Source organism: Nematolebias whitei, chromosome 16 (assembly GCF_014905685.2).
Source record: "Nematolebias whitei isolate Nwh7 chromosome 16, NemWhi1, whole genome shotgun sequence".
NCBI classification, from domain to species: domain Eukaryota; kingdom Metazoa; phylum Chordata; class Actinopteri; order Cyprinodontiformes; family Rivulidae; genus Nematolebias; species Nematolebias whitei.
The window spans coordinates 42,601,005-42,623,368 of NC_056513.1; the positions used below are offsets into that span (position 1 = coordinate 42,601,005).

Below are 22,364 nucleotides of genomic sequence, written 5' to 3' on the forward strand. Positions count from 1 at the left end.
TGAAATATTTAAGTAGAGCTTTTTGCCCCTCGCATCTCACTAAACTACAATAACACTGGAACGACCACCAGCCTCTGCTGACATGATGAGATTTAGTTTGTGAAGAACTTCCTGTTGCAGCCAGAGTCCTTGGATACTGGCAGAATACGGCAGCAGATCATCAATAACAGATTAACTCCTAACTCATCAACTGGGTCCGGACCAGGACAATACTCCTCCAGTTTTCACATTTTACACGATTTAACTAAATTTATGCGATTTAAGGGGTTCCTGTGTTTTTGGACTGATGACAGCATGCAAGGCATTATTTTCACCAAAAGTCATGCTCAATCCAGGTTCATGCGTAATCCAGGTATACAATCCAACCATGTTCAGTCAGGTCCTCTGGATGGTTTCTTTTTTGTGCTGAGACGTTTCGCCCTCCATCTGGAGCGCTTCATCAGGCATTATTTGTGGCTTTGACACGTAAACGGTACAGAGTGACGTGTGTAGCACTTCACAAGATGGCAGCCTCCCACAGGGCTCGTTATCTGTCCCTCTGCACTCATTAGTCTCACACGGTCACTCCAAAAATGTAAAAATGCTGTTCAGAAAAAAGCTGCAAAGTTCAGAATTTCTAACTGGTGTTCGTTAAATTTTGCTTTTAAACTTTTGTTAACGATAAAGGTAAATAAAAAGTCAATGTGTCTTTGTTGCTGTGATGGAGCATTTCAAACAAAGTGTTTCTTTAATGTATTGTAGGCTGTTATTTTTGTTTGGATTATTTCACAAGAGTTTCACTTAAGGCTTTTTCTTCAGTGATTACATTACTTTTTAACAGTCCCTGTTTCTATTTCATTACTTTTAGGACAATAAGTCCCTAAATTCGGTCTTAATTTGAATACAAAGTATCTTTATCTTAACCTGATTATCTGAAAATACACTTCTTTTTTTTTTTACTTTGTTCAAAATAGAATATAATGGCAAGAAAACATGCAGTTATTTCAGGAAAAATGACTTATACTAGAAATAAAAAATAGAATTATTCATTTAAGACGACACAAAAAAACAGCAACTAAGTTTATGTTTCTCTAACAGCATCCGCCTTTAATCAAACTCCCGCCACCGGTCTGTTTGCGGGAGTCATAAAGCTGACGTCACATCCGTTTGCTGCACTGACCAATCAGAGAGCAGCGGGAGCAACAGCTGGCGAGGAGGAGCTGGACAGTTTGGCGCTAGTTTGAGCTCAGTTACCGAGAAGTCGGTGAGGTTTGAGGCGGTGAAGGTCGTCTGTCGTGAGTCGAGGAGACTTCTTTTCACCTGGGACAAACCTACACTCACCGACAGCTCGCTGTAAGTTGGAACACTTGAAATCGTTTCATTTACGGGCGGAAGTGCGAAAAGTCGCGGAGCTCGCTTGTCACTGACTGAGCGCGCGTCATGTTGGTTGATGGTATGAACTACTAATGTTTAGTTGAATGTATACGACTTTCTTACAGTATTTTGTATTATGTTTGTTAAACAGGTGTGCTTGAGTTGGGTCGCTGGCGGATTCTTGGTGTTTTTGTTTTGGCGCCAATAGAGAGGACGCCGCTTCCTGTTTGATGTTGATCAGTGCAGGTCTTATTAAAGTCTCTGCCCCAACAAACTGTAGCATCATTTTCTGACTTTGAGCCATGTGTTTAGGCCAAAGTTAGCAGACATATTAATTTAAAAATAGCTTAAACAACTTCAGGTTTTTAATGTATCTCAGATCTTAAGTGTTTGTACGACTTTAAAACCCAAGTTGTACATGGAACACCATTTTGATTATTGTAGGAGTTATCTGATCAAACCTGTGGCTGAGTGGTTAGAGCAGTCGTCCTCCAATGCAAGAGTCGGGGGTTCGAATCCGCCAGCAGTCACATGCCGAAGTGTCCCTGGGCAAGACCCTGAACCCCTCATCGCCTCCATGTGTGTCCCTTCAGTGTATGAATGTGATAAAGCTCTGATTGTAGAGCACTTTATCTTGATAAGAGAAAGGTGTTGTATAAGCACAGTCCATTTAAATTTAATTCACTTTATTTCTATATTGTAGCTGAAGTCGCAGCCGAAGTCGTCTCGGGGCACTGACTCAACATTCTCATACATAACAAAACAATTGGTAAATTTTGTCTAAGGAAGCGGCAGATCGTGTTGAGTCTTCACGTCATCACAGCTCCATCCTGAGCATGCACAATAATTTAATGGTTCTGTACCATTTTGACTCCAGAGGACCCAGGATGCCCAGCACCCGCTCTCAGGACCAAGCTCAGCTCACGCTGCAGTTTCCACGACGCAGATCCTGCCGAGCGTCGTCCCGCGGCAAGACACCCAAACCCCAAAACGCTCCACCTTCGTCGCCAACCAAGCCAGAGCCCCAGCCGGCTCCCCTGACCCGGATCGGACCCCTGTCCCCAAGTCGCCAAACGGACCTGCCTGTTTCTCTGACATGGAGGTGCCTCGCTGAGCCTCCGCTGTCTCCAGAGCAGCCCGGCGCCCGTCTCACTCCTCTGTCCCGCAGACGCCCTGCAGGTCAGACACCACCTGCTCCTGGAACCCGACTCCCCCTCAGCCCACGGAAACGCACAGGTGAGTTAAAACAAGAGGAGAGAAGGGGGGGGACAAACCTGGTTGGACATTCACGAGGTGTCCAGGCAGCTCAACGGTTCTGGGTTTTGTTTTCGAAGGTGATGAGAACGGCTGCAACCTCGGCGCCCCCCTGCAGTGTTCCCCTCCCAAGAAGAACAAACCCACTCTGAACTCGCAGCGGAAACTGGGCTTTGACGAGAACTCGCCGGCCTCGCTCCACCCAACATCAAACCCGCCTTCAACCGCCAAGCCGTCCCCGAGAAGGCCAGAAACCCCCACTGGAAGTCCAGTCTGCCAGGACCGGCTGAAGACGCCACCAGTTGCACGACTGTTTACAGAAAGTAAGAGCTGAATGATTGTTGTTGTTCGGATCCACGATGTTTTACAGTAACCCGTCCAGTGATGTCACTAACCTGTAATGTTCACGTTTCCTCCAGAGTCGGGGCTCCAGAGCGTGAAGCAGGTCCTGCACACCGCCGTACCCGAGCGTCTCTTGTGCAGGGAGGCTGAGCAGGCGCACATTCGCTCCTTCCTGCAGGACAAGGTGCTGCAGCGTGCCCCTGGGTGCCTGTACATCTCAGGAGCCCCGGGGACTGGGAAGACGGCCTGCCTGAACTGTGTGCTGCAGGACATGAGGGTGGGTCCAGGCTTGAAAACCTGTCTGGGGGGTGTTTAAAGGTGTCGGCTCATTCTCTTGTGCTTTGATCTCACTGGTGTTCTCGTCCCACCAGACTGAGCTGTCCTCGGTGCAGACTGTTATGGTGAACTGCATGAGTCTGCGGAGCTCCCACGCCATTTTCCCCCTTCTGGCTGACAAGCTGAAAGCACCTGGCGGGCAGAACGGCCTGCAGAGGCTCCTGACAGCCCCCGGCTCCTCCGTGTGAGTTACTTTGATCATATCCTGACGTAGCCAGGTGGAAAACTAACACGGTCCTCTTCAAACTGGTGCACATCCTTGATGGAGAGGAACGATGGTTTGAGAGAGGAGTGAAGGAGCCCGTCCATTAAAAGGGGCGGAGCCTCCGTGTCCAATTGTTGGTATCACTCAGCCCTCTGTGAATAGTAAGTGGCCATCAGAGCTCTAACGATCAGTTGTTAGGCTCATGGTGCTTTATCATGTGAACAGCTAGTTCTGGATGTCGGCAACGAAACTGGTCGATAAGACTGAGTTTTGTTGCAGCTCATCAGACTGAAGAAGTCTTTTGGATAAAAGATGAAACGTTTCAAAAACTTTATTTTTTTAGTCCGTCCAGAGGACCAACTTTGTTCTACACTGCCTGGCCAAAAAAAAGTTGCCACCTGGATTTAACTAAACAAACAGGTACGAGCCTCCTGTTGGATAACTACTGCGTGAGCGATTATCTTTCAGCTGCAACAAGTTATTTAACCCCAACTGGTGCAATGGGTTGTTCTCATTTCTTAAACCACCATGTTGAAAGACACATGATGTGGAAAAGATGTCAGTCTGTTGGAGAAGGGTCAAATCATTGGCATCAAGCAGAGAAAACATCTGAGGAGATTGTAGAAACTATTGGGTTAAGAACTGTCCAACGCATTATTAAAACTGGGAGGATAGTGGGGACCCATCGTCTTCGAGGAAGAAATGTGGCCGGAAAAAAATGTAGTGTAGTTCCATCATATTTTACTGTAGTTTGTTCCTGTAGGTCGTATGAAGCCTGACAGTGTGTTTGTGTCTCAGGCTTCTCATTCTGGATGAAATGGACCAGCTGGACAGCAGAGCTCAGGACGTCCTCTACACCATCTTTGAATGGCCGTACCTGCCCAAGTCTCGTCTGTGTCTCATTGGTAGGAGCCTGGTCTTCAGCTGTCCGTACTCCTTGATGAGTTCGTTCTTCTGGTCCCTCATGATAAACGTCACAGTTGTGTCATCTGACCACACCGGTCTGTTTGTCCGCAGGTGTCGCCAACGCTCTGGACCTGACTGACCGGATTCTGCCCAGGCTGCAGGCTCGGCCTCTCTGTCGCCCCCTGCTGCTGCACTTTCCTCCCTACAGTCGGCAGGAGCTCTCGTCCATCATACAGGACAGACTGGCACAGGTGGGTCATGGTTAAGTTCAGCTGTATTTTCATTCTGGGGCCGACTGTTCCTGTGTAACGCTGTAGGTTCTGTTTCCCCCAGGTGTCGAGTGAAGGGATCCTGGACGTGTCTGCGCTTCAGTTCTGTGTCAGAAAGGTATCAGCGGTGTCTGGAGACGCCAGGAAAGCTCTGGACATCTGCAGGTAAACATGTCGCCTGCACGTGGGTTGAACTGACAAACTGGCTGTCGGGAAACATTTCATAGGTTTTTACTAAATCGTGACGGAGCTGGTTTGTGTTTTCAGGAGAGCGGTGGAAGTGGCACAAGCTGACGAGAGGAAGAAAGCACTCGATCCTGAACGTGAAACAAAACGTGAGTTTGCTTGAAACGTATAGTCGGATTAAGTCGTAGCTTGGTGATGCATGAGCAGAAGGTTATTTTAGAAGCTGACTGACAGGATCTGTCCCGGGTCTGCAGCGCCTCGGGTCGGCCTCCCGCAGGTGGCCCGCGTGCTGTCGGAGGTGTACGGCGACCGCATGGCCTCTCAGAGCAGCAGCTCAGAGGGGGAGAGTTTCCCTCTGCAGCAGAAGCTGCTGGTCTGCTGCCTTCTGCTGCTCATCCGCCACGGGAAGAGCAGAGAGATCGGCCTGGGGAAGGTGAGGCGCACAATGATGACATCACAGCTTTCCTTGTGGTTTCAATGCACAGGATAATGCAGAGCTCTTTCCCTTCAGCTCCACGAGGTGTACAGTCGCCTGTGTGCTCAGAGGCAGGTGTCTGGAGTCGGTCAGGGGGAGTGTTTGTCTCTCTGCAGTCTGCTGGAGAGTCGAGGCGTCTTTGCTCTGAAGAAGGCCAGAGAGGCTCGTCTCACCAAGGTACCATACTCAGCAGGAGCACGGTTCAGCAGCGCGAGGGAAAATCGGGTCCGATGGGATTTAAAGCTTAAGAATCAAACAAGGGCGGGATTTAATTCTTACTGTGGCAGTGCCTTGCTGAGGGGAACTAAAGATTCACTCATAAAACATCAGCTGTGGTTTGAATGGCAGGATGTTACTAGAACCATCCATCATCTTTACCCGCTTCTTCCTTTTCTGGTCGTGGGCGTCACTGGTGCCACGTCCAGCAGTCGCTCTGCGAGAGGCTTCGACTTGCCAATCAGCCTAACGTGCATGTTTTTGGTCTGTGGGAGGAAACCTATGCATGCACGGAGAGAACATGCAAACTCCACCCAGAAAGGCCCCCGGCTGGGATTTGAACCGGCGACCTGCTCGCTGAGGCAGCAGCTCTGACTGCACCGCGGCACGGTGGTGCAGAAAGAAACACGTTCTGTGACGCTGCAGCGTGAACGAGTTCTCCTGGGGTTTGTTCATGAAGCTGCGACTGAGCAATTAGTTGAAACGAGCTGAAGTAAAATCAGTAGAACATGAGCCAAACTCTGGAACGTAGCTAAACGATAACTAAAGGCTAAAATTAGCAAGTGTCCAAAGTTAAAAGTAGGTAAAAGTTGTAGCTAGAATGGATAGAACCATAGCTAAAAGTAGCAGAACAGTAGCTAAAAGGCCAAATAGCAAATTGGCAGCCAAAAGTAGGACAATTAGCTCCAGCTGAGACAGATCTCAGAGAACAATGTTTCAGAATAAACTTTATCATCGCACCGAGATACGAGAACATGTCCGTACATCTGTCTGAAAGATGGACAGAGTGCACGTAGCTGCTGCTATAAAGCGCAGCCTTCTTATCCTTGTCAGAATACATTTTTTAGATAGAAAAAGGGACAAAGCCATGAGGAGAGGATAGTGACATTACAAAAAAGATCTCTTAAGTCACTTCCAACTTACGGTTTTGCTCGTAAATCAGCTGATTTTGAGTCCTCCCAGCACGAATCAAAACATAGGCAGCAGCCTGACGAGGTCCAAATTAGCTGCGACCGTCTTCTTTGTACGTTGATAAACCAGGATCCAGACTATTCCAAAAACACCAAACCTGTTGTCATAAATCCAATTAGATGCAATTCCAGCATCCTCGTTCGACAGCAGAGGTAGACACGTCACCCCCAGAGATTTATCCAGCCGCATGTGTGTCGTCCGAGCAGATGAGGGTTCTCCAGGACCCTGTCGCTTTGTTGAAAAGATTTTGTCATTTGCGTTGAAAGTCCAGTTGGTCAGATCTAAAACAGTAGTTTTAATTTCGGAAGACGTAAAAAAAATAGGAGCTGCTCCGATACAGAGCAAAAAAGCAGGAGGAGAACAGGGAGCGGGAAGGAATGTGTGCGCCTCGTTAGAGAGCCAGTGGGGAAATAAACTGGTGAAATCTGTTTGTAAAACTACAAGAAGTCGTGGCACTCTGGGCACTCTGTTCCAACGTAATGTTTTCTTTTCCAGCCTGTTCGTTTGTGGATGTGAAGGAGTGACGGGGTTTTGTTTTGTTCCTGCAGGTGTTTCTGAACATCGAAGAGAAAGATGTTGAAAATGCTCTGAAGGACCGAGCGCTGCTGGGCAGCATCCTCGCTGCAGGACTCCCCTCATGAGCCACCGTTTAAAACTAAGATTTCTCTTTGGCTCAGAGTTTGTACAGTTTTAATGTTTTTACTCGGATGATGCACGCTGGTTTAAAATCAGTTCTAACTGCATGTTTTTCTTTTTTTGAAACTTTTCAGGTTTTATGTTGTAAATAAACAGATTTACAAACATTTAGATCCAGTGTGCTTCTTTACATTCAAGTTTTTAAAACTAACAGATCTGTTTCTAGCCTTTAGGTTACCGTAAACTTGAACAGAAAAGTGTTTAGAGCAGGTTTTGTGTTGGTGAGGTATTAAATATGACGAGCACTGGCAGAACTGGAGGATGTGGGTTCTGTTGGGATCGGCAGGTGGAGCTGCAGAAACTCATCTTCTTAATTTAGATGATCATAGTAAGTTAGCAAAATATTTTTATTTTTCTACCATTAAACATTACACATTTAGACCTCATAAATAAATGAAATGTTTGAAAATATAAAACTTGGTGGCCATTTACAGTTTCGTATAATCTTTGGTAATTTAGTATGTAAACTTATTACCATAAAACATGTCATTACATTTAAATGTACCGTATTGAAATACAATTGTAAAGTATAGCGCTTTTGTTGGCCATGTTGAAAAGTGTCCATTTTTAAATTTTGAGTGGCTGACATGGTCTTTTTAAAAATACGGCCTGCATTTAAAAGCTCACCGCACTGACCCTGATACTCAATAATCCAGGTAGAAAAATCCTGTCCCCTCTTACAATGCTGTTATTGCTAGTATCACTCAGCCCCCTGTGAATAGCAAGTGGCCATCAGAGCACCAACAACAAGTTGGGCTGATGGTCCTTTATCAACTAGTTCTGGCTGTCGGTGTTGAACCTGTTGATCCACTATGAGAAGGTTCTGGTTTGTTGCAGCTTGTCAGACTGAAGAAGTACTTTGGATAAAAGATGAAATGCTTCAAGAAGAATCCGTCCAGAGGACCTGACTTTACTTTGTTTGATTGCTGCACTGATGTGCTGCACTGACTGGATTAAATGGTTACACACATTCAGAGTCACGGAGCGGTACAACTTCAACAATCGGGCTGAACGTTTGGTCCAAAGTCATCCACGAAACCTCTGAACATTTCAGAATTAAAATGTGACATATATAAAATAGTCTTTTGGACGTACCGGTACTTGCTTTAATTTTTACCTGAAGTTAAAATATGAAAAGATGAAGTTTATTTGGGAAATTTAATTTTAATTGACTATCACTGAGCCATATATATGATCATAATAAAAAAGACCAATTTGTTTTTACTTCAATGTTTTATTCACAGCAACACATTAAAATGAATGAAATTCATTGTGTGAATGGTACAAAATAGTTTTAAATCTGAACATTAGTGTAAATCAAATCACACTCGTGTCAAATGAACATATCTTTTACCAAAACAACAGCTAAACCTTTTTCCCTTCAACACAAACCTCTGTGTGTTAGCTTATACTTTGTGTAGTAAAAAAACCAGTATAGATATTTAACAATCAATTCAAACACTTGTGATTGTCTAAACATTCAAACAAAGTCAAACAAACAAATGTAGATAAATTAACTCAAAACGAGTGCAACAGTTGTGCCCTTAAATCTTTTTTAATTCCCTTAAGGGTCATTTTAAACTGGTGATTTTGACCGTAAGTAGAATTCCTGGTTTGTAAGAGATACTAAAGGCCCTCCTGTGACCTCTGACCTCTAAGTGTCAACAGAAAAAGAAGAACGTAACGGCATCTCTGAGGAGTCTCACCTACATGAGCGGAGCCAAAGTCTCTTTACGGTTTGTTCCGACAGTCCTTTCTTTAATAAATCAGAACTTCTGTTCTCATCGATCCAACTGAAGTTCATCGCAGTGAACCGACAAGTGTTCATCATAAAGAAGGACCGACTGTGAAACAAGCTGAGCAGTTTGGGTTTGAAACAACTGGATTTAAAGATGTCCAGTTCGAGACAACACACTAAACATGTTTTAAACTTCTTGTACTGGTTTAATAATAAAATGTAGAATTTATAGCAGTCTGCACGACTTTTTGCCGCTGAGGCCTGCCATAAAAAACAGGAAGCGATCCTAAGTTTGACAAATGAAAGAAACTCATTTTATCCAAATTATTCTAATTACATTCGTTTTAGGAGCAGAACAGATGTTGGCCAACACTAAACTCCTTGTGACAGGACTGCTGCATGATGGGAGTTTTAGTTTAGTTACAGTGTCAACAACGAAAGTTACAACTGTAACTACGGTTCTCTGAATCCCGGATGACTGCCAGAGGTGGTGCTCAAAGCACTGGATGGTCATTCTTGCACATGCACAGGTCGAGCATCTTCTGCCAACATGGTCCCGTGCGACCCCCGGTGACACCAGTGAGCCTATATAGTCACGTGACAATGGTAACTCAGTCCCTTAATCTCCTCACGAAACATGATGATTCCGAGGGACTGAGCGCTCTGGCGGTCATCTGGGATTCATAGAACTGTAGTTACAGTCGTAACTTTCGTCTTATTTCATCCCTGCTGACCGCCAGAGGTGGTGCTTAAAGCACTGGATGACGATAACCAACAGAATCCTGAGGGATCACATACACAAGAAGAAGAAACAAAACTTCAAAGCATGCCCACCTTATGAAGAGGAGTGCTGCGATAGGATCCCCTCCAACATGTGAAAAGCAGCCAGGTTTACTCTGTAGAACCTAGCAAAGGTATTTGGGGATGACCAGGAGGCTGCTGCACATACAGCCTCCAGAGTGACCTCATTCATAGTGGCCCATGACACACTAAAGCTCCTGGTGGAATGGCACCGTACCCCCACAGGTGGCTGGTGGCCCTGTAGAGCGTACGCCCGTTCCACCACGTCCACAGTACAGCGCGCAAGATGCTGCTTTGAAAGGGCCTACCATTTGTGAGGTCCTGCATAGCAAACAGATCATCAGACTGCCGCAGAGAAGCTGTCCCATCTGACGTACGTACACTTCCAGTGCCCGAACAGGCCAGAGAGGCTCATCAGCACCACCTACATCAAGTGAGCAAGCTGGAGAGGCAGAGAGTGGCTCACAGACGAGGTCACCTTAGGGAGGAACGCTACATTAGGCCAAAGAGTAACGCCTGAACCAGCTGGGTTCCAACGGCAACAGGACTCGTGAACAGACAACGCATGGAGTTCACCTACTCATTTGGCTGAAGCCATGGCCAGGAAAACGTGGTTTAGACCAGCACTCAAGGCTCACTTCTGCCAAGGGCTCAAATGGAACAGACTGCAGGGCAGCGAGGACCAGAGAGAGGTCCCATACAAGCACGACAAGGCGTGTGGGAGGGTGCAAACGTCGGGCGCCTCTCAGAAACAAGCACACATCCTCGTTACGGCCTGTTGTCTTTCCACCCACCACCGTAGGCCAGCAAGAGATGGCAGCAACATAAACCTTTAGAGTGGATGGAGACCGACCTTGAGAAAGTAGCTTCTGAAGGAAGGTAAGAATCACAGAAACAGAACAGTGTCCTCATGTCTAGCACAACACCAGCTGCTAAAAACCACAGCTCCGACCGTGGTCTCGAGGCTACCAGTGTCAAGCAGAAAGAAAAGCAAACCTCTTCCCACGCCATGCGAGAAGATGAAAAGGGACTGAATGTCCCGTGACTATATAGACTCATCCGTGTCACCCGGGGTCACACGTGATCATGTTGGCATAAGATACTTGACCTGTGCATGTGCAAGAATGATCATTCAGTGCTTTAAGCACCACCTCTGGTCAGTAGGGATGAGATAGAACCAGTGTCCTCAGACTGAGCTCCACCACAGAACAAATGAATTCTAACAGGAAGGGGGTGGAAGATGAAGCAATGAATGAAAAAATCCATTTAAGATGCAACTAAATGTCTTTGAAGCCCTACAAGAGATGGTTCGATTTAAATTCTGCAGAAATCCCATAAAACAAACTAGCACAAGATCAAATACTTGATTTTATTGTTAGCTTATTGTGACACTTCCCTACAGCTCGGTGAAGGATCAGAGAACTTTCTCTGGTTCTGATGGTTCCATAGATGCTGTTTCAGACTGGACACGTCTACAACAGGAAGGTGTTCGTTGTTTTACAGCACAGCGATGAAAATCCAGTGAAAACAGCAAAAAAACAAACGAGTATCTGTGCACATTCAGAGTGAGGAGGTCAGCTGGTGTCAAGTCAAACATTCAAAGTGAATTTAAAAGCATTCATGTTTTTTTTTGTTTTTTTTTAAAGAAAACCATAAAATGTTACAAACGGTACAAAAGGACATTAGCCCTCAGAGCGGGTCGGGAGGTGTTTGACACCACCAGGGGTTTACAATCTTTAGTTAAACCAACAAGCAAAGCACAAACTCATCACCTGTTTTACCTGAAACGTTCATTAACTACGACACTGAACACAGTTTTTATTAAATCCAGTCAGTCTGATGGACTGAAGGTGGTAAAATGTTAAATCATCTCCCTTTTGTTTTATCTCTGGGTAAGAACTCCAGGACTCAAACTGGTTTCAGAGGCTCCAGCTGGACGTTTCATAAAGCTGTGAGATCTTTTCACAAAAAGTTCCCTATAAATATATGTATAAATATATAATGTTCTTCCAAAATCAATTTATAATCTGCTGTTGATGAGACGCTGGAGGAAACTCTGGGTTTCAGCGATTGATATTTTCATTCAAACTTTTTTCTAAGCCTTCAAAAATATAATGTTTTAAGTATTTATTTGTAGGATTTTATGAACTCTGGGGCCAACGATAACATCCACCCCCCCACTTTACTCCAACGTGATTCAGCAGTCTCCTGATTAAAGTGAAGTGAGGCTCATTTAGCGAGACTCGGACTAGACAAGGAGAGCTGAAATACTTTACTTTGAAAATACATTAAATACTTTATTCTATACATTATCTTTGTAAACCATCCAACCGTAGCATCTTCTAAAGTATAGGTCTTATTTTCTAAAAACTAGGCTAGATATGAAAAATATTCCTGTTTGGTCCTTTACGCTGCCTTTGAAAGAAAATGATAAAAAACAAGAGTGCATCATGTGAAACGCTCGTCGACTATTAAACAGCAATCTATAGTGACGGCCGGGACAAGCAAAGACCTTGTACAACCTTTGTACTTAACTTTAGAGCTGGGGGGTGAAAAGATCACACAGCACGCAGCCTAGTGGTGGTACTAATGTGTGTAACGTTTCAATACATCGTCTTGAACTGATCAGAAGTTATGGTCCGGACTTTGACTTTGATATGTGACTGGAATTTTAGTATTCACTAAAATCCGTTTCCATGTGGACAGCAGGTCAGGAATCCTCAGATATTCATGTTTCTGTTCAGTGCCCTGAGAGGACTTCTGTTGTGACCCGACGCTACAGAACAAACTGAACATCTGGTGCCGTGTGGACGAGATCCTGGTGAGAACTCACTTTAGAATCTCTTGGAAACTTTCCATATTTCTTGGTGAATAATTAGAATGTGATGCCTGAATCACATATTATAGACGTGATTCAGGTCTGTTGGAGCCAGTTAGTCCAGAGTTTATTAAAGGTGTTGTTACAGCCACTGAGGCGAATAAAGTTCTGTAAGATAAATGTAATGAGCATGTTAGCACCTCAGCCCATCTTCTTCACTTTCCCCACGTTGAGACGCTCACTCACATGGAGGCGGTTTGCACCTCCTGACAAGTGAACGTGCTTCAGCGATCCTTCTGGAGCCGGTCTCTACCTGAGCCGGGCAGAGAAGCAGCGCATGTACTCCGTCATCCAGCGGTCATCCACTACTGTGAGCTGCGCACGCCTCATCTTCTCCAAGTCAGCTGATCGAGCCCGCCGGCGGTCCGGGTTGGACTTCCGCTTATCGGAATCCCTTCTGGTCTGAACGCAGGCGTCGGACGTGTTGCTCTGTGAGGAGAAACCAGAGGGCCGATTGGTGAAACGAGCACCGAGTGAATGTATTATTAAAGCTGGCAGAGGGTCTGGTGACACAGCTCCATTCTCTGGTCCCCTGCACCTGCTGCTCTGAGAAACAGGACTCTTCTAAATCTTAGAAGACGTACGGGCTGCAAAGAACAGTGACAACGAATCAATCAGGATTTTTACTGTTGATATCATGGACAACAGACTGCGAGCTCACCAAACCTGGTTTCATTTTGCTTCACATATTATTGAAACATGGAGGAGCTTCTCCGAGATAAAAACACACATCACCTCCATCTGTCTCTCAGCCCAGTCTGGTCGGCTGGACAGTCTCCCGTTCTCCTTGGTGCTGACTGGTGGTTGACTCTTGGCTCTAGGAGGCTTCTGGACCACCGTCCGTTCGTCTTTGGGGGCGCTGGTTTTGCGTCCCAGCTCGGAGCGAGGCGTGCGACGGCGGTGACATCGTCGCGGCGCAGGGTTCACCGGCTCTTCGTCAGAAGATGGGGAGCTAGCCGGCCCGTTGTCCGTCGTCGTGTCACACGGGGGCCCGCTAGTGTTCGGAGCTTGTACCGCAGTTTGTCCACTGGTTCCATTTACATGGTTTTCTACAACTGGTGCGTCACAAGACAAAGACATGGGGGACGGGAGCAAAGATGAGATTAGAGACAAAAGGTTCAAACAAAGCTCAACAGATTTATGGTTTCTCATCTTTGCCACACAATTCTTGGTACATCTGTTCAACACAATCATCGTGTCTGAGTTTGTGGTTCCGTTGTTACTAACGGGACAGAAGGTTTATATGAAGTTTCATCTTTCTTCTGTTGATTTAATTTGGCTTTTATGTGTGTGAATGTTCCTGTAACGTGCCCCGAGGCATCTCTGTTGTGATTTGGCTCTGTATAAATGAACTGAATTTTGTTTTGATCGATCGTATTCCTCAGAATTAGAAACATTTTGTGAAAGAAGAAGAAACGCCTACTTCTTCAGGTTACGGCAGATCATCTGCCTCCATCCATCCCAGCATCCTCCTCTCTCACACCAGCCCTCACTGCATGAACCATGAACCTCCTCTGTGCTCTCATTTCCTCCTTTGTAGCTGAACCATGTTTGCCTCGCCTCTCCAGTTTGTCTCCAGACCAACCTGAGCTGTTCCTTTGAATCATTTCTGTCCATCTTGGTCCCTTTCAATGACAATCTGAGCACCTTCAGCTCTGCTACCTACAGCACCTACTGGTCTCCTGTTCGCAACGGACTCCGTTCCTGAATCAGAGAAAAGTAATTAAAAAAAAAAACAGAATAAACAAAGAGTCGCTGCATTTTTATTTTAGTTTAGCAGATTTTTTTTTTTAAAACAAACTAATAAAACTGGACATGACAAAAATCAAGGCACTCTTAGAAAAGATGAAAAATAATTTGACCATTAAACTGATGTGTGTGTGTGTGTGATGTGCCTCTCAGGTGTGTTCAGTGTGTAATCAGTCAGTGTGCCTGTTTAAAGGGTGAAACGTAGTCACAGTGCTGTTTGGTATCATGGTGTGTAACACTGAACATGGACCACACAGTTGTCTCAGAGCTTTAGAAAGAAAACTTGATCAGTGTAGTGAACTTGGCCTCCGACCAAAACCTGCCTCTGAAGACCTTCATGGGACAGGAACTGTTATTTCATTGATTTGAATCCAGAAATACAAATTAGCTCATCCAGAGACTTTCTAATTGTATCCTGAACTAATCAATTGAAAGAACACTCTCTTTTTTTATATTATCATTACTATTTTACATCCATCCATTATCTTTACCCGTTTGTTCCATTTTGGGTCACGGGGGTCGCTGGTGCCCATGTCCAGCAATCAGTGTGCGAGGGGCGGGGTACACCCTGGACGGGTCGCAAGTCCATCACAGGGACACATAGAGACAAACGAGACAAACAACCATTCACTCTCTCACTCACACCTAGGGACAATTTAGAGTTACCAATCAGCCTAACATGCATGTTTTTGGTCTGTGGGAGGAAACCGGAGTACCCGGAGAAAACCCACGCATGCACGGAGAGAACATGCAAACTCCACCCAGAAAGGCCCCTGGACCGGGGTTTGAACCAAGGACCTGCTCGCTGAGAGGCAGCAGCTCTACCAGTTGCGCCACCGTGCTGCCCTACTATTTTACAATATCTTGATAATCAAAGTGTGTTTAGTTCATACCATTTCTAAATGTTGAAGTGAACTACTCATTTTAAATCAACTGTGAAACAGTATTAATGATTTTTTAATCCTCATTTAAATTAGAAATCAAGTTAAACGTCTATTTACAAAGTAATTATGCATTTTTGATCTTCTGTCTAAATGAGAAGTAGTGATGTCGGTCGAAAGTCAGAGGGAAGTTATTGGAACGAAGTGTCGTGTTTTTAAACCTAGCAGACGGTAAACAAGAAGCTACTGGCCTCTCTTCCTCCCACTTGGACATAACATGTCTTCTGTCTGTACGGGACGTTTCTAAAACATTCCTGCTGTTTTCTTGACTTGTAATGACCCTCTGACATCACAAGAACCACCCCGTTGGTTGCTTCAGCCAATCAGGAGGTCCTAAAGTGAGAACTCTTTAAAAGTCGACACTTCCTGGAACTATTCAGTTCTGAAGTCAGTGCTGCAGTTCTGCAGTTCTCAGTCTTCATGGAGTTTTTCCACTGCTGAGTGGAACTTCGGACTCAGTTTTCCAGTCTGATGGAGTCGTCCATCTCTGCAGGAGTCACGGCGCCTCGCTGTGGCTCCACCAGGCGAATGCCCTACAACTTCTGAGGAAGTTTGTTCTGTAGAACGGAGTATCTCACGACTTCTGCCGAGTCGCAGCCGTCCTGAGGAGACGCTGAAAGGTAGCGTGCCAGGGACCTCTTGACCGTAGCGGACCCATCCTCTGCCAAAGTAAAGAGTCGTCACGAGCTTCACGCACTAAGTGGACCGAGGGCGAGCTGCGTTTGAAAGGAGCGTGCTGTTCTGGTCTACAGACATACATCTTCCTTCAAACCTCTCCCTTTAAACTCCTCCATTTTTCATCTTTAAACTCTTCTATTTCGCCAGTAACTAATCCAGATGCCTTCAGAAATGTCTGTTGTTTTTATTAAGTAAAACGTGCCAAGTGTTATTAATCAGAACCAGACCAGTCTAATCAAGTGTACAATGTTTTGATGTTAAATTTTGATTCTGTTAAATAAATGACCACATTTATTTTGATGGGTCAAAGAAAATTAACGTCTCATGTCACTGATTAAACCATCTATGCAGTTACTTCTGTCACATGGCTGTAATTAGCTCGAAAAAGAGAGAACCCGTTATTTAAATTATATTGTAGTGAAGGTACAGCCAAGCTGACCTTGACACGCTACATCCGCATGTTAAAGATAAAGTCTATGAGACCATGTCCAAGCAGCTCCATGTTCCTGCAGCTGCACAGATTCTTCAGACGTTTCAGGTCCATGACATGAAGACAACCTCCCTGGACACGGCCACAAAAAGAAAACTGACGACAGACTGGAGAGACGGACGGATGTTCACGAACCCAAAAGTGGAACGTCCAAAGAAAAGAACACTGTACCTACAGTGAAACATGGAGGAGGCTCGGTTCTGTTCTAGAGTTTGTTGCTGCATCTGGCACAGATGTGCAGAGAAAAATAAAATCTCAAGACTATGAAGGCATTGTGGAGCACAATGTGCTGCCAGAGTGAGAAAGCAGTCTCAGTTGAAGGTTATATGACTTTTAGCAGAATAATGACCCAAAGTGCACGTCTAAAAATACCACAAACTGGTTCAGAACCAAACTATGGACCTGGAGTGGACTTGTAACGGCAGTAAACAAAGGTGGAGGTAATCATATATTAATATAATCATATAATTCTATATTTTCTTATAGTTTTTGTTACTTGAGTGTAAATATGCACAAGTTTAAATTGAAGTCAAATAGCTGAGGCTTTATACATTAACCAGTTCAAATCAGTTCAGTTTATTTATAAAGCACCAAGTCACAACAGAAGTCATCTCAGGGCACGGAACAGAAACATTAACGTAAATAAACATTAAATTAGTAACAAAAAAAGGTCTGTAAGCTCAATCACCCCGGTAAATAACAAAAAAGTTAAATCATGTCATTTGGACCGGTTTCTTTAAGAGAGAAACATTTCATACCCCATCCAGAGGACTTCCTCAGTGTGTGGCCTGCCACACGTGATGGGTGCGTTTTGCACGTGTTGAAAACAGCCTGCTTCTGAGATTCTAACAGGAGGTCGTCTTGAAACACAGCAGTGTTTCACAAACACTGGGAAACGTAGACTGAGGAAGTCCTCTGGATGGAGGAAGACACGTTTCTCACTTAAATTTAACAACTTTTGACGTGGCCGTTGACTATTTGGAGTTAGGTCTGTATGTTGACCTCTCTCTCTCTTTCTATTATTCTAGACTGTTTCAAGTTACTTTAGTGACATTTGTGGGGTTTTTTTACAAAAAGGTACCAACAAAACTGTCTGCACCTGCACTGCTCATCAGTAATGGTCACCTCACCTCTTGGCTTCAGTCATCCTTTCTTTGTAGTATGACTCAAAAACTTTATCCCTCTGTAGTTACTACAGTGTTGCACATCCCCTTCTTTCTTTAGAATCTGTAACACTACACTTCCTTTCAATTTAAAACAAATTAAACCAAACTTAAGTGTCTTAAATCAGAGGAGTTTATTTTACTTTCTTGCTGTCAGGTGGGGTCGTCACACAGTTGTGATCCATTTGAGATGTAACAAAAGCTCTACTTCATCTATACAATAAAAGTCTAAATAAGCATTCATCTGTTGTGTTGTTGGTAAAATCTTGCAGGCAAAGATCCAAAACATATTATTATTGAGCATGCATCAGGATATGTTGCAGGCAAAGAGGTTTGGAACAAGAGGAACGATTTACTTTATGCAACAAACCCTCCCACAGGTAAATGGTAAATGGTACTTATACAGCGCCTTTCTATCTTATTTCAAGACACTCCAAGCTCTTTACAACAATCTGTGCCTCATTGACCCGTTCATACAGCTCTATACTAGATCTCTACAAAGATAACTGAACAAATCATTCTAAAGAGACTAATCAGAGCTTTATCACATTCATAAACTGATGGGACACACATCAGAGGCAGTGAGGGGTTCAGTGTCTTGCTCAGGGACACTACAGCATGTGACTGCTGGTGGATTCGAACCCCCAACTCTCGCATTGGAGGACGACTGCTCTAACCACTCAGCCACAGCCGCCCAGGTAAGATAAGGACAAGATGTTAGTAATTTAATAATACATTAGAATAAACATGTGAATTTCCAGAATAAAATGCAAAGTTAGACTTTCCATTTCAACGTGATGCACTGGAACCAGTCTGGAGAATGAGCGCTTCATTCTGCGCAGCAGTGTCGGAGGGTCTCTGCTGTCTGAAAACAGCTGCAGTGTGAACGATGGCAGCGGTTTGTTTATGAAACTGAAAACCACCATCAGGTGTGCACGACACCAGAAACATCCCCACACTGGATGTTTCCACCTTCCTCCTTCTCGCCACGATGTCTGGATTTATTTACATGTTCTGCTCTGCGTCCGTCACAAATGAGTGCCGGGGACACAAAATTAAAACGTGTTTTTGTTTAGAACGTTATACACTTCAAAAGCGCCAATCTTTTTAACACCCACACCTGCCTCCACCCTTGTTTGCCTCACTCTGAGCCCTTGAGCAAGGCACATAACCCCTCAGCTGCTCCCTGGGCAGCCTTAAACGGCCCTCTGCTCCACGTGTGCTTGGAGTAGCTCGGTGATCCGAGGGTGCGTCAGGAAGGGCATCTGGCATAAAAACATTTGCCAAATCTTTGTGTGGTTCCTGGTTAGCTCAGTGTGGTGACCCCTGGACAAGGGAGCAGTCAAGAGAGAAAAATAAACCAACAACGTAGCAAACTGACTAGTACCTATACTGGATATACTGTAGTACATTTATCCAATATCTGGGAACAAAGGATCTAAATCTAAGGACCATCACTTGGGTCAAATATTTTCATATCATTATTGTCATTCCAATAATAAACAGTAATATTGCACATTGCTTGTTTTCTTTGTAATTATTCCAAAACAACCTAAAAACACCCAGTGAAAAAAGCAATATGTGACAGCCACATGCAGTGCTTTGTGAAAGTATTCGGCCCCTTGAACTTTAACGTTTTGCCACATTTCAGGCTTCAAACATAAAGATATAAAATTTTAATATTTTGTGAAGAATCAACAACAAGTGGGACACAATCGTGACGTGGAAAGAAATTTATTGGATGTGTCAAACTTTTTTAACAAATAAAAACTGAAAAGTGGGGCGTGCAATATTATTGGGCCCCTTTACTTTCAGAGCAGCAAACTCAGTCCAGAAGTTCAGTGAGGATCTATGAATGATCCAATGTTGTCCCAAATGACTGATGATGATAAACAGAATCCACCTGTGTGTAATCAAGTCTCCGTATAAATGCACCTGCTCTGTGATAGTCTCAGGGTTCTGGTCAAAGCGCAGAGAGCAGCATGAAGACCAAGGAACACACCAGGCAGGTCCGAGACACTGTTGTGGAGAAGTTTAAAGCTGGATTTGGATACAAAAAGATTTCCCAAGCTTTAAACATCCCAAGGAGCACTGTGCAAGCATATTGAAATGGAAGGAGTATCAGACCACTGCAAATCTACCAAGACCCGGCCGTCCCTCTAAACTTTCATCTCGTACAAGGAGAAGACTGATCAGAGATGCAGCCAAGAGGCCCATGATCACTCTGGATGAACTGCAGAGATCTACAGCTGAGGTGGGAGAGTCTGTCCATAGGACAACAATCAGTCGTACACTGCACAAATCTGGACTTTATGGAAGAGTGGCAAGAAGAAAGACATTTCTCAAAGATATCCATAAAAAGTGTTGTTTAAAGTTTGTCACAAGCACCTGGGAGACACCAAACATGTGGAAGAAGGTGCTCTGGTCACATGAAACCAAAATCCAACTGTTTGGACACAATGCAAAACGAAATGTTTGGAGTAAAAGCAACACAGCTCATCACCCTGAACACACCATCCCCACTGTCAAACATGGTGGTGGCAGCATCATGGTTTGGGCCTGCTTTTCATCAGCAGGGACAGAGAAGATGGTCAGAATTGATGTGAAGATGGATGGGGCCAAATATAGGACCGTTCTGGAAGAAAACCTGTTTGAGTCTGCAAGAGACCTGAGACTGGGACGGAGATTTATCTTCCAACAAGACAATGATCCAAAACATAAAGACACATCTACAATGGAATGGTTCACAAATAAACGTATCCAGGTGTTGGAATGGCCAAGTCAAAGTCCAGACCTGAATCCAATCAAGAATCTGTGGAAAGAGCTGAAGACTGCTGTAGTGAGACGCGTGAGGTACGTGTCACTTGTTGTATGACAAATATATGGATATATATTTATGCATACTTTTCACGAGTTCTTCATTTTTCTGACTGTAAATGTCGTGCATTGAATTTAACAGAAATGTGAACGAGAGACGTTATTTATCTTTGACCCATCAAATGAATGGAATCATTTATTTTCAAAATCAAAGTTTAACATCAAACATTTACATTAATTTGGCAAAATATGAAAATAATAACAGACAGTTTCACAGAAAATGAACTTCAAATCACTCGGCGGTGATTTGAGGACTTTGCTTAAGATATTTCTAAAATATCTGTACTGATTTATGAGAGAGAGGTGGGTTTTAGAGTGAAAGGAGATTATCTTACAGAGAACTGTGTGAGGGAAGTTTAATCTGTTTAACCAGAAATTGCACGCTCCGTCAGATCCTCAGCCCGTCCACGGTACACTTTAGTCGAAGAAGAAGCCTTTACCTGGTTTGACGATAGATCAGCTCAGTAAGCATCCTTCAGACTGTTTCCAGCGCCTCCGTTAAGCACAGCTAAAAATCCTCGGAGAGTCGTGCGTGGTTAGCTCAAAACAGACTTATAATCCCAAACGTCCCTGGTTCTTCATAACTCCAAACTCTTCATAACCGGTTGCACTCTCAATCTGCTCATTCTGTTGGACTATCGGACCTGTTGTCAGCTCTCATTCCAACATCTCTCAGAACTCTCATTCTCTTGGAATTCTGGAATCCATAATTCTCTATTCCTTCTCTTCTCTTTTTTCATGAACTGAGAAGTTGCCACATTTTATTTGGGTCGACTTCCTGTTCAATTTAGAGCTTTCTGATTCGTGGAAGGACCAGAAAGAGGAGTGGATTTGTGACGTAAGATGTTATCATAAGTCAAGGATTGTTTACAACATACAGAAAAGATTATTGCAGCAACAGCAGACTTCGTGGAGTCTCACACTTTGTAATCTTTTCAAATAGTAAAACATGACATTTTTTCTCGGTAAACATTTTAGTTGACCGAAAACCAACCTTTAACATACTTACGACAGCTTGCTCATTTCAGACAGAAAATCAAGAAAGGCATATTCAGGTGATTTCTTCTCTGAATGAGGAACAAAAATCATTACTTACTGTTTATGTAAAATAAAAATTAGTAGTTCTTTTCAACCTGTAAAGCATTGAGTGAACTAACACAATTTGATTATCAAAACATTTGTAAGACAGTAATGATTATAGAGGATTGTCTTTTCTGCTTGATTAATTCAAGAAAGAAAGTTCATCAGATGGCCCAGACTTATTCAGATCAATGAAAATAACAGTCTCTGTCCATCTGGTAGATTTGAGGTCACCTGGTTCACTACAGTCCCCCCTTTGGAAATCATCACCTGTCCATGGGGATGAATTCCAACCGTGAACTTAGACCTTCAAATGTCCTTGAGCTTGATGTAATCCAGCAAGGAAGACCAAAGTCAGAAGTAATCCTTCAAGGAAGACCAAAGTCAGAAGTAATCCAGCAAGGAAACAAAGTCAAGGTAATTCCACAATGTTCTTGGTATTCCATTGTGTTTATTATAATCCCATATCGTCTCGATAATCCCATTGTAGCAATGCTTTAACCCCTTGGAAACAGAGTCTGTAATCCATTGGAAAAAGTCATATAATCCACAACGGTAAATCCACAGCGATTGGAAGTGTTGATTAATCAGCATACAGAGGGGTGCCCTTGGATTGAACTGAAGAAGCGGCCACTGGATGAAGAGTTGAGACCAACGTCAGGATTGCAGATCGCCTCCAGCGAAGGTTGTCTCCAGCGACGTCCAGCCTGTGCCGTTCTGGTTCAATGTGTCATGCAATTATGTGGTTTAAGGTGGGCT

The 22,364-nt window shown here is 44.1% G+C and overlaps 2 protein-coding genes across 2 annotated transcripts in view; one reads left to right on the forward strand and one right to left on the reverse strand.

Annotated features, from left to right (window-relative positions):
* The first annotated feature begins 1,242 nt into the window (after nucleotides 1-1,242).
* cdc6 (cell division cycle 6 homolog (S. cerevisiae)) lies at nucleotides 1,243-7,205 on the forward strand. Its single transcript, XM_037690621.1, has 12 exons — nucleotides 1,243-1,332; nucleotides 2,231-2,589; nucleotides 2,688-2,930; nucleotides 3,027-3,226; nucleotides 3,321-3,469; nucleotides 4,289-4,395; nucleotides 4,508-4,647; nucleotides 4,730-4,830; nucleotides 4,933-5,000; nucleotides 5,106-5,284; nucleotides 5,363-5,503; nucleotides 7,063-7,205. Exons 2-12 carry the CDS (start codon nucleotides 2,241-2,243, stop codon nucleotides 7,153-7,155), a joined length of 1,770 nt encoding a protein of 589 aa, XP_037546549.1. The 5' UTR covers nucleotides 1,243-1,332; nucleotides 2,231-2,240; the 3' UTR covers nucleotides 7,156-7,205.
* A 4,825-nt stretch (nucleotides 7,206-12,030) lies between these two features.
* Nucleotides 12,031-22,364, reverse strand: part of ccsapa (centriole, cilia and spindle-associated protein a) — a 24,902-nt gene continuing 14,568 nt past the window's right edge. Inside the window, exons 3-4 of the mRNA XM_037690622.1 lie at nucleotides 13,363-13,682; nucleotides 12,031-13,056 (exon numbers count right to left, since the gene is read on the reverse strand). Coding sequence (XP_037546550.1) covers nucleotides 12,877-13,056; nucleotides 13,363-13,682 — 500 coding nt within the window. The 3' untranslated portion in view covers nucleotides 12,031-12,876. The remainder of the gene's footprint in view (nucleotides 13,057-13,362; nucleotides 13,683-22,364) is intronic.

Bases quoted from the DNA above. Each gene is read 5' to 3' on its own strand.
- cdc6 (XM_037690621.1), top strand. From the start codon at position 2,241: ATGCCCAGCACCCGCTCTCAGGACCAAGCTCAGCTCACGCTGCAGTTT. The intron at 2,590-2,687 runs GTGAGTTAAAAC...TTGTTTTCGAAG, and splicing joins CAGCCCACGGAAACGCACAG to GTGATGAGAACGGCTGCAAC. The intron at 3,227-3,320 runs GTGGGTCCAGGC...TCGTCCCACCAG, and splicing joins GTGTGCTGCAGGACATGAGG to ACTGAGCTGTCCTCGGTGCA.